General features: G+C 38.9%; 2 protein-coding genes across 4 annotated transcripts in view; both read left to right on the plus strand.

Annotated features, from left to right (window-relative positions):
- TAFA1 (TAFA chemokine like family member 1) overlaps positions 1-1,597 on the plus strand; it is a 547,514-nt gene extending 545,917 nt beyond the window's left edge. For all 3 annotated transcript variants that reach the window (XM_050781321.1, XM_050781323.1, XM_050781322.1), the window contains exon 5: positions 463-1,597. In XM_050781321.1, the coding sequence (XP_050637278.1) occupies positions 463-480 (18 nt within the window). In that variant the 3' untranslated portion in view covers positions 481-1,597. The remainder of the gene's footprint in view (positions 1-462) is intronic.
- ARL6IP5 (ADP ribosylation factor like GTPase 6 interacting protein 5) overlaps positions 1-12,148 on the plus strand; it is an 808,776-nt gene that overhangs the window by 230,657 nt on the left and 565,971 nt on the right. The window lies entirely within an intron of this gene.

Genomic DNA, 12,148 nt, shown 5'->3' on the forward strand with positions numbered 1-12,148 from the left:
AAATTCTCATCAGATAGACACAGGACTGATTACATAACATGCAAGGCCAGGTGCAAAATGAAAGTGCAGGGCCCTTGTTTAAAAAGTATTCATAATCTCAAGATGACAGCAGAAGAACATTAAACCAAGCAGGAGGCTCTTTCCAGGATAGGGCCTTGTGCAACTTCATAGGTCACATGCCTAGGAAACCAGTCCTGGATAGGCATTATTCCAAGAGTCTCACTCCTTAGGAGTGCCATCATCAATTCATTGCATTGATAAAAAATATGGTGGCCTATCAATATGATTTGATCACCATTTGAAAATGACTGCTCTAAACCTTAAGATTTTTGACTTCACATCATCTGAAAAAAAGCAACATCCTGAAGATCCAAGGTGTCCTCATTTTCTGCGTAATCACATTTCTTTGTGCCTTCATTTTGCACTGTTCTCCCTGAAATGTCTGTCTTTCTTTGGTTTCAGATTCACCCAAGAACCTAACAGAAGCATTTGTGGTAGTAAAGGAAAACCAACCCTCTGGAAAATACATTTTGAGAATCTCAAACATCTCACATATATACAAGCCAAATGGATTTCTTACTTGCACTTTGACTGGCTACCAGATAATCACAGTGCATTTACTGTGTGTAATGAAATATCCTACAGTGAGAAGATGCAGCATTTTGGCAACACCATGGAAAGTGGGCTTTAAAAAGGGTTTTCTCAGTGCAATTTTTGGGGATCATGAAGAACGATCAACTGTCTTCTAATTTGAATCTATAGTTACTTTGTACCATTTGAAATATATGTATATATATATATATAATATTTTGAAATATTATCTATTCTCTTCAAGAAATGAACAGTACCACAGTTTGAGACGACTGGTGTACCCCTTTGAGTTTTGGATGTTTTGTCTGTTTTGCTTTGTTTTGGTAGTCATTTCTTTTTCTAACGGCAAGGAAGATATGTGCCCTTTTGAGAATTCAAGATGGCACTGACACGAGAAGGCCAGCTACAGGTGGACTCCTGGAATTTGAGGCATCATAATGATACCGAATCAAGAACTTCCTTCTGCTTCTACCAGATGGCCCAAGGAAGCACATTGTCCTGTTTTATTACTTTCTACCCTGTGCAATATTAGCATGCAAGCTTGGCTTACATAATCATACTTTATATTCAATTGATATATAATAACCGTTCTAACCTCTTCCAGGAAAATATTTTTAGAACTACTAGCTTTTCCACATATAAGAAAATGAGGGTTCTTAAGGGAGCCACTCCACCATGCTATTAAGACTCTGGCAGACTTATGGGTAGGATATGGATCCCTACATGAATAAGTCCTGTAAATACAATGTCTTAAGGCTTTGTATAGCTGTCCTAGACTGCAGAATGTCGTCTGATTAAATCCAAAGTCTGGCATCATTAACTACATAGTGCTGTAGCAACAAGTCTTACCATGGCATCTCTTTCTATGTTTGGTTTGCTTTTTCCAAGAGTATTCAGATCTCCTCTTGTGAGATAGGAAGGCTATGAAAGCAATTAGGTTTCAGGATGATCTATGTGACCAAATGTTGGACAGCCCTATTAAAGTGGTAAATAACTTCTTTCTAAACCTACCTGTCTTCTTTATTTTGCCATTTATTTTTACCGAATCAACCTTAACCAAATCCAGAGAATGCCCTGCTCAGAGACTCATAGTCAGCCAGAACTTTTCCCATAAGGTCTTTGTTTCCATTGTGGCTACTATTTCCATTGTTAATATTTTGAAAATCAGAAATCCATTACTATAACTGCAGTGTCCTCAGTCAGCAAGCCGAAATGTCAGATCCCATTATTGGGCTTTCATAGTGGTTACTGGAATAATAGATACGGGGCTAACCCCACCAAAAAATGAATGACCTTTTTCTTTTCTTGAGAGTTACTCAGCTAATGCTTATAAGAAGTAAATATCTACTTAAGTTCTAGTTTTCCTGGAGATAGCATAATCATACTTTCTGTCCCAGTCATCTTGTAAGTGTATCAATTTTTATGCAAAATACATTCTCTGGAATGAATGTTGTTATGGCTTCTTACTAGGTCAGTAGCACATTGGGTCCCATGGTTTCAACTTTTAAATTTAAATCTCAGGTCAAATTCAGAGGCTCCCCTATCTCTATCAAGATAGCCTGAAGTCTGATTGAACACACAAACACTCTAACCAGATAAACTGATTCTGCATCTTGAAGGCCTATAAAAGCATCAAGACAGAAATAGAATCCTGAGTGCAAAATCTAGGCTTCTCAAACACTTTCACAAAATATTTGCCAGAAGGTAGCACAAAGTTCACACCAGAAAATCAGAATATTTTGAATTTATGATCCAGATGCAAAATGTGAAGGAAAAATCCTCTATAATCAAATATATTTGGGCAAGTTTCTAAAACAAAATAGAGATATTTACTGGGGGAATTGTCAGAGACTTTAATAAACCAAAGGGCACTGTGTGTCTTTAAAAAAGACTAGAAGAGGGGAAATCAAGTAAGAAACCTCTAGCTGGTCACATGGCTAATGGAGCACACATGCCCTGCATAATGAAAAACTGTAAGAAATCACTTCTATGTACGGGTATAATCACTGCAGTGTTACATCTTCAGTTTTTCAAAAGAACCGGAAATCTAGATTTTACATAAAAGTTTCTATCATGCCTCAAGTGAGATGAACTAATTTGATTTTTTAAATGCTGCCAGCGTTAGTATTGCTCCAAATTCTCTGAACATGTGGACTTTACTATTAGTGTTCCCTAGGATACTCTTTTAAAAGCATTGAGACTAAATGAAAATCCAATGGGAAGAAAGAAGGCTATTCTCTTTTGTATAGCCTCACACATGCAGACACTTCTCATAACTCACAAGATGTCTTGGTCACAGCTTTTCCTTTTCTGTAACCAGAGCCTTTAAGTCAGGGAAGGAGCTGGTCTAGAGGCCCACATCTGTTCATTCATTTCCCATCAGTCAATTCATGCAATAGTCTTTATTGAAAAGACCTGGAGAAAAAAATCACAACAGAATCAGGAAACCATCCAATAAGACAGTGCAAATATTTGTAAATGTCGTCAAATTCAATTTGGATTTATCCAAGTCCCTTACACAAATGTGTGAACCACCAAATTGTGTTTAAATTTAACTTGCTCCAGTTTGGGGAATTCAGTAGCTACCATCTGCCTATTGAATCTGCACATTTATGGTGTAAAAACTTATATCACGTATTTCTGGTAATAAAGAGCTCAGTGTGGTATGACTAATATTGATTTTGAGCTTGTGCATCCAGGACGATGAATAATGTTATAACATAATTAGAGTAAATGCAAAGAGTTTTATCCAGAGCCCTTCTCTTAGTAAAAAAGTGAAAATGTAGCTTATTTCATAAAATGAATATTTTCAAATAGTGTAAATCTTATTTGTTGACATTTTGGGGTGATTCGATTAATCTATTAACGGACTAGGCAAGCACATTGAGAAGTTTACTGCTTGGCTTTTTTCCATTATAGAATGATGAAGAATGTTTTCACCAAGACACAATTCAACATGTTTTTTCGATCAAATTGGGTACAACTTTCACAAAGCAATACAGTGGTTTTATAGTACAATATATTATGCCACCTTGCCATTGTCACTGATACAGTAAGTTATGGAAGATATAAAGATTGTTTATATGAGGAGATCCACCACATTCTTCACCTGCACAGGGTACACACTGCTTCCCTGGGAGGTTAAATATTATGTCATAATATGACTTTTTCTTTTAATTAAGCTTCACAGCCCCATTTCAAAAGCTATTAGAGTTTGCTTGACAAAAGAAGTGTGTCATGTCTTTTTGCGAGCTGTCTACCTTCTAAATAAAAGACTGCGTGTTTAGTGAATTGTAGGGCTCGAGCCATCTCCAGCTAGTTTACAAATACAAGAAAACATGATAAAAGGCACTACTCTGGAATGTAAGAACTCAGGACTAGTGGGGGCAGTAATGGAATCTAATTTCATACTACCCATGGGAATAATACAAAAGTGATGAACTAGAATCAGGTTCACACTTTAAATTAAAGAGGAGGCCATTAATTGTACATACTCACCTCTTAATATATCCCCTATTAAGGTTTAAAGATTTGAGGTTGAATACGTCAGGATTCTTTTTCCTTGTAAAAGAGCTCAGGGCATATCAATGGATGTCATGACATGCTCACATCATTGGTCCACAAGTGGCTCTCATTTGTTTATTTACTTAGGAAGTTTGCTTCATTTTCAAAAAGTTTAAGCTCTCATTCTGGTAGCTAGTTACATCATTAAAAGAAATAATAACTGATTAAGAAATATGAAAGCCAGGATCCCAGTCCTAACTGACTTTGATAGACCAGGCAATGTTTATCTAGCCCTGATTCCCACCTGCTTATAGAAGCTATAATCCAAGAATAGACTGACATGCTATGAAGAAAACTTGCAGCCAGATTTTCCATAAGACAGTGTATTGCAGCCATTAGGCCATGGCACATGGATATGTGGCCATAGATCATGGAATGGGTTGGAAATGGCTTCTTCAGAAAGACTGTGAATAATTTTTTTTTTTTCTTTTTTTGAGACAGAGTCTCGCTCTGTCGCCAGGCTGAAGTGCAGTGGCGCAATCTCAGCTCGCTGCACCGTCTGCCTCCTGGGTTCAAGCGATTCTCCTGCCTCAACCTCCTGAGTAGCTGGGACTACAGGTGTGTGCCACCATGCCCAGCTAATTTTTGTACTTTTACTAGAGACAGTGTTTCACCATATTAGCCAGGATGATCTCCATCTCTTGACCTCGTAATCTGCCCGCCTTAGCCTCCCAAAGTGCTGGGATTACATGCATGAGCCACCACGTCCGGCCGACTGTGAATAAATTTTTAAAGGCGTTATAATTGGTTCAAGGGTAGTTCTCAAACATGGCATAAAAGGCATATAAGCCTACAGAAGCTAGCCAGGTAACAAAAGTTAGTTAAGCAGGGCCACCTACAGTGCCTAACATACCATGATGAAGGTAGAAACCCTGACACATTGCAGGGCACTTAGTAGCCAGAATTTGATCTCAGTTTATTGTTGCCATGCATGGCACCATGCTTAATGCTGCTCATTAAGGAACCATATGTCCATATTCTTCTGACTTATTTCTAGGACTATCCAGAAATTCAGATGCTGGTATATGAGTGTGGACAAAAACAAACTCAAAATATTTTTCCTCTGCTCCCACACCATACGACAATCAACACAGAAGACTTCTGTGACCAGATGTGTGGGGGTTTTTCCCTGCACACCAAGCAAGCAATTCTGCAGTGAATACCAGCTGAATGTCCTCTAATTCGATTCCATTCTAACACTATCTACCTGGAGATAACGTCACAACCCACAAGTTGAAGGCTCAGTCCCACAAGACTGGCCTCCATTTCTGATGTCAATCATGGCCCCAGGTTGTTTTACCTGTGCTTCTGACTGACTGGCTACAAACTGAGGATCCCACAACACCCTCCTTGGGTTCTATTAATTTGCTAAAGCGACTGATAGAATGCAGGGAATCATTTACTTATATTTACCAATTAATTATAAAGGATAGTACAGAAGATACAGATAAAAAGACAGTATGAAGTATAGGAAGGGGTATTGAGCTTCCATGCCCTCCCTGAGCGCACTACCCTCCAGGACCTCCACGTGTTCAGCTGTCCAGGATCTCTCCCAACCCAGTCCTTCTGGGTTTTTATGGAGGCTTCTTTACAAAGGTATGATTGACAAGTCATTGGCCATTGGTAATCAGGTCAACCTTCAGCTCCTGTCCCCTCCCTAGATGTTTTGGGTGGGGCTGAAGTCCCAACCCTCTAATCCTGCCTTGGATCTAATCCGTTCGTATAGATGGTCCTTCCAGAGACCAGCCCCTATCTTAAAGCTAACTAGAAGCAGCCAGCCATCATCAGTCAGCTCGTTAGCATATAAAAAGACATCACTTGGAAATTCTAAGGAGTTTAAGAGTTGTATGCCAGGGAACCATGTTGAAAACCAAAAATATATTTCACAATATCACAATTTGAAGTGTCCAAATCTCACATATTTATAACCCATTGAAATTTTGTTAAATCTGGCCCAAAATTATATTGTTCTCATATATTTGCATTTTCATGTGATTCCTCTGGTGGTAGAAAAAGTGGCAGAAAAAGCTAGTTTGCAGGCAATTACACATAACCTACAGCCTGTCTTACCTATGCCACCGAGGATGCTATGGGCACATCACTTGTTGTCTACTGGGTGAAATGTTAAGGTTGCAAAAAGGAGCCAACCTCTCCGCTAGAATGGAGTAAAATTATTGCATTTCCATGGGCTCCAACTTTGGGGTAACCAACCTAGTGCAGGAGCAAACACTGGGGACCAAAAGGAAGCAGTGTAAGATTGGCAGAGCCTGCCAGCTAGTGCAAAAAGTCCCGGGATGCTTGTATATCTACTCAATGCTAGGTACTGACTGCCCAATAAAAGTGGCCTCCCCCTCTGATTCTATGTTGAGTCACATAAAATCATTTCATGACTCCTGCTGCTGTCTACATTCATACCTGGACTCCATGTGAGTTCTTGCTGTGTTTGGATCCTAATCTGACGCCTCCCAAGGTGACTATACTGAGAAGCTTTCAAGGTTTCCACCCCCCACCGCTCATCTCACCACTATCACATTTTCTCCTCTCTTCTCCCCTTTACATCTCATGCCTAAAAGGCACTGTGTACATTGAAAATAACTCCTCAAAAGTTCAAGTCCTTGCTTTCCATTTAAAAATTCAACCCAGAAAAGCTTGCAACCTCTCTCCCAGAGTTTTTGCATGTAAAATGGAAATCATTATACAAAACTTAAAGGTTATAGGAGGATTACAGAAGTGGAGGAAGTGGGAATGTTACACAAATATAAAGCAGTAGATAAGCAATTATTATTCCCAGATAATTGTTACTGTATTATTCTCAAATTACTAAGGCCTCACCTAGGTGCTCCCTGTGTCTCTGCTATCTCCACTCAAGACAGACAAACTTAACAAAAATAACCAAAATTTTATTTCATATTCCTTTTCTAGAAAGCTGGAAGACTAGACAGATGCTTGCTCAACTTTGTAGAATTCTCCATCTGCTAGACTGTGTTTTCAAGCCACTGGAAAATGCCGGTATAACCCACACTTGAGTGATGCCATTGACACAAGCAAGTAATAGCATGTTGGAGAATGCACCCTGCTGGTTTCCAGAGTGTTAATTCAGAAGTTGAGTTGCTAATGACTTGAGCCATCTAGTGTATAAGACCATGATCAGCAACTACACACAATGCCATGGCCAGGCCACTCTTTCCCTCACACTCAGCCTTTTTGTCATTCAGGCTAACTGTCCAAGCAGATTCACACATAACCCTGCATACTGCATAGTGCAGAGGTGTGACCTTTCATGCCCTCTCTTACACCCACCTCACTGGTAAAGACTTTTTGTTCATTAATTCACTTATTCATTCAACAAACAAGTATCTGTTGAGTTCTCACTATATGTCAGGTACACTACTAGATATTGGGGGTGACTTCAGAGCTTACATTGTTCTAGGGGAAACAGACAAAAGCAAAGGTAAAGAAATAATTAAAAATCATGACACAAAAGAAATTCAAAACAAGCCAAGAAAGCAAACAATGGGAGGGAAATGGTAACTAGGTGAGATGACCATGGAACATCTCTCGGAGAAGGTGGCATTTAGCTGAGAACTAGAGGATACCAAGAGACAGCCACGCAGAGAGCTGAGGGGGAGTGGGAGTGAACCGGTGGGGGTCTTACAAGTGGCCAATCAGTATGTGCCACTGCTCTAGCCAAAGAAGAACTCCGTGTGTTTGCGAAACTTACAGAAGTCTCCTTCAGTTTGATTTGAAAGCAGAGTAATCGAGAGCAAAGTGGCATGAGATTGGGGAAGTAACCTTGAAGTCAGATTATGGGGCCATGTAGGGCATGATAAAGAGTGTGGGTTTTATCTGAATTGTAGCAGGAGACCATGAAAAAGGATTTTAAGCCAAGAGTGACACAATCTGATTTATACTTACAGCAGATGCTATTGGTGTCTATCCATATTCTCTCCTTGTTCCCTTATATGTGTGGGGCAAACCAGACTTGTCAGGGAATTAGGAGAGCAACCATTGACAAATAAGACTGATATATAAATTCCTAGCTTCCTTGCTCCCAGATGGGCAACCCTGAGGTATGTTCTGCATTAAGGCTACGCAGTGGAACTTTCTGCAATGTGAAGATATTCTATACCTGAGCTATCCATTGGCATGTGAAACTATTGAGCACTTGAAATGTGGCAGTTGCAATGCAGAAAATAATTTTTAGTTTTACTTAATTTTAAATGTCTAATTAACCTAAAATGATATTTAGAAAGCCACAGTCAGTCAGTGGCTATCATATTGTACAGCACAGGTCTCTTCAGCATTTAAGAATTCCCAAGTAAGACTGAGTCCAAGTCGCCCAAAGCCACAGCCTGTCCATAAACACACACTTTATTGGCTTCCCTTAATTTCCTGTCTTATTTCCTTACTCCCTTATCAGTGCTTCCTGTCTTCGTCTTTCAAATAAAATCCTAAGGCAACTTTTAAGATGACAACTCTGGTTTCAAAATGGAGAACAGATTGAAGGGCACCCAAGTAAACTGAGGGGACTGGTAAGGATGTTTTTGTGGTATCTAGTAATGCACATGGAAAACTTAGGACAGAGCAGTGATAATCCTGTTCTTTTCACGGGAGGAGCTGATGACTTAGATTCAAGCCTCAGCTATATCAATCAATTGCACTCAGTGGACCGAATTATCTAAGGCCATCTTGATAAACAAGCATAAGACTATGCTGAGTCGGCCGGGCGCCTGTAATCCCAGCACTTTGGGAGGCCGAGGCGGGCAGATGACGAGGTCAGGAGGTCGAGGCCATCCTGGCTAACACGGTGAAACCCTGTCTCTACTGTAAATACACACATAAAAAATTAGCCAGGCGTGGTGGCGGTCGCCTGTAGTCCCAGCTACTAAGAGAGGCTGAGGCAGGAGAACGGCGTGAACCTGGGAGGCGGAGCTTGCAGTGAGCCGAGATCACACCGCTGCACTCCAGCCTGGGCGACAGAGCGAGACTCCGTCTCAAAAAAGAAGAAGAAGAAGAAAAAAAAAGACTAAGCTGAGTCTTTTAATGGTTATTTGTAGAGAGAAAGCTTTAGTTTCATCTGATTCGGTCTACTCCCATGAGACCTAGCCTCATTGTCAGTGAACAAAGTTCAAATTGAATTATGAATGAGAAGGTTTCAAATTTGTCTCTTAATCCCAATATCTTCTTTCACTGAATGTTAAAGAAAGCATAGCATTCTAGTAAATGCATTAGGTTAAGAGTCCTAATTTTTAGTCCTAACTCAGGGAGTCACTTAAATTTCTCAAATCAGTTCTTAGAACTGGCATCCTATGCAGGCAAGAGCAAATGAGAACAATGAGGAAATATGGTAAGCTAGCTAAAGAAAGAGTCTGGAATTTTAAAAGACATTGGCAAAAGATTTAGCAAAAGCAAACCATCAAGAAAGACTATATATAAGAATGACAGAAACCTGGAAGAACATAGTAAGGGAAGTTAAATTCCCCCAGTGACTTCTGGCTTCCCAAAAATGCTAAGAACTACCTAAAGAGCTTTTTGTAGTTAAGTTCAAAGCAAGAAAAACAAAGAAGGGACAAACCTACTGCCTGAATCCAATAATGTGTAGGTGATAGAGAATTCAGATTTTTCTCAAGCAACTATGTTGTTTCTGCTAAAATGCCTAGAAGAAATAGTGTTAAGAGAAAAATAAACCCAAGATAGGGGAAGAGATTTGTAAGACAGCATCTTGCTCTCCTCAATGATTGAATTACCCAGGATGCATGACAGAGGGAAAGGGAAAGCCCTGATTTGTACCATTTATTGATTCCTGTGGTGTAAATCCTCGCACTACTGCTGATTTCAAGATACCAGTGTGGAGTCAGGAAGAGATGTACACAACCGGCTCTCACAAGCCGGTAAAAGCCAGGTCCCGTATATCGCTCCCTGCATAAGAACTACATTCCTAAAACCAGATGGAAAAGAAAAAAAAAAAGCTATCGAACTATCGCCACAACAATGCCAAGGAATTTTGAGGCACCAAGGAGAGGTGTCAGAAGTTAGAATCAGTTAAGTATAGTTACAATTATTTTAAAAAATAAGTAGATTCTGAAAACTGTAGACTAGTGACCCTGAGGTATATTCTAGAGTGTATCTTTAAGGGAATTTTTATGAATAATTAGGGAAACAGTAATCACTAAAGGCCAGCTTGAGTTCACTGAGAAAAAAATCATACCAGACACCTTTTCCCAATGGAAAGCCTCATTGCTTAGTCTGAGGGATTAAGTTTTTAAATGATGGACATAATACATCTAGAATTTAGGAAAGTTCAAGTCCAGACCAGAGATTGACAAACTGGCTCTTACACTAAATCTGGCCTGCTGACTTTTTAAAAATAAAGTTTTATTCTAATACAATCATTCATACTGGCTGTAGCTGCTTTTGCACAACAACAGCAGTTGAATGGCTGCAACAGGGACTTTAAGGCTCTGAAAGCATAAAATATTTACTATCCGATCCATTATAAAAAAGTTTGCTGACACCCGGCCTATTATGGAGAAGGGTGGATATTAGTAAAACATTGTGTAGGTTCATAATCTTAATGAATAGCCATATTTAAATGTTTTTAATTCACGGACTAATCACATGCTGGAGAAAGATTTCTAGTAGCAGAATCCTGGGTTCTGTCCTGATTATGTCTTATGCAATGTTTTTTATCAACTATGTGAAAGAGAGCATTGGCGTGGCATGTAGACCAATTTTGCAGGTGATCTACATTCAAAATGGCCATTGACTACCTTGCATGGTTGAAGCAAGTTCAAGTAAATTAGACAAGCAGACAAAAGCAGCTGTGATGATTAGAAACAGTCTAAGAACACAGTGTTCAGATTCATGGAAAAACAATAAGTGGATCAAGAATGAGAGCTGCATTTAAGTAATTAAAGTTTTATCATTTAGAAAAGGAATTTAATTAATTTTTAAAGAGTACATGGAATTTATAGCCAAACACATTTCAGTTTAATATAAGAATGAACCACCCAGCAGACTTTCTTTGGTAGGTGGTGAGTTTCTTGTTATTGATGGTGTTCAATCATAGACTGGAACAACCGTTAGGAACGCTGTAGAAGGATTCATGCCTGTACAATCTTTTCTTTCCCAGAATTTGTGGTTCTCTGAGCCTGTTTCATTATCTGTATAATGAAAATGAAATTAGAGATACTCTCTAATGCCAGATTCTTTTGACACAATGAATTCTAGATTCAGAGGAGCAGCTCATACCGTCTATAAGGAGGTTGCTTTGTTCAGAGATACAGATATCCCTTAACCGTCTAACAGCATTGCTTACTGGCAAAAACAGGTGGTTTTTTTTTTTTCTTGTTTTCTTTTCTTTCTTTTTTTTTAACCAATTTCAATGGCATCTGTTTCTTCAGAGTAAGTAAGCCACCCTTGAGGCAAGCCAGCTCCATCAGTTACATCAATAGTAGGATGATAATGGAAATTACTTGGAGTCAAAGGAATTTTATAATAAACCAATGGCCTCTTTTATGGAGACTGGCAGAAAGACTTCAGAGGTGTTCAATCAGATATAACTATAACTGCAAAGATGAACCTGCCAAGAGTTTGATAACAGGAAAGCAGACCAAATACAAATAGGTGAGACGTAAATTGGCCAAAATTATAAAATGGTTGAAGGCATGAATTGGTTCAAAAATGTAAAATTAAATAAGTAACTTAATGTTTTAGTCAGAGATCTTGCCACTACCTTTACAGATAATGCTTTATCAGATTTATAGATATCATCTAATTATATACTAGATGTATAAAGCAATAACATATGAGTTATGGGATATGCAAGTAATGAAAATTCATCTAGACAGAAATCTCTCAACTCTATTTTGCATTCAAGCTTTAACATGCTATTTAAAATCTCAACAATCTTTTCAGCAATATCTAAAAAGAAGACCACCAGATATTTTTTTTTTTCTCATTACAAGTTTTGTGTTTCTTACGTCAGGGAAAA

Source organism: Macaca thibetana, chromosome 2, assembly GCF_024542745.1.
Source record: "Macaca thibetana thibetana isolate TM-01 chromosome 2, ASM2454274v1, whole genome shotgun sequence".
Taxonomy (NCBI): domain Eukaryota; kingdom Metazoa; phylum Chordata; class Mammalia; order Primates; family Cercopithecidae; genus Macaca; species Macaca thibetana.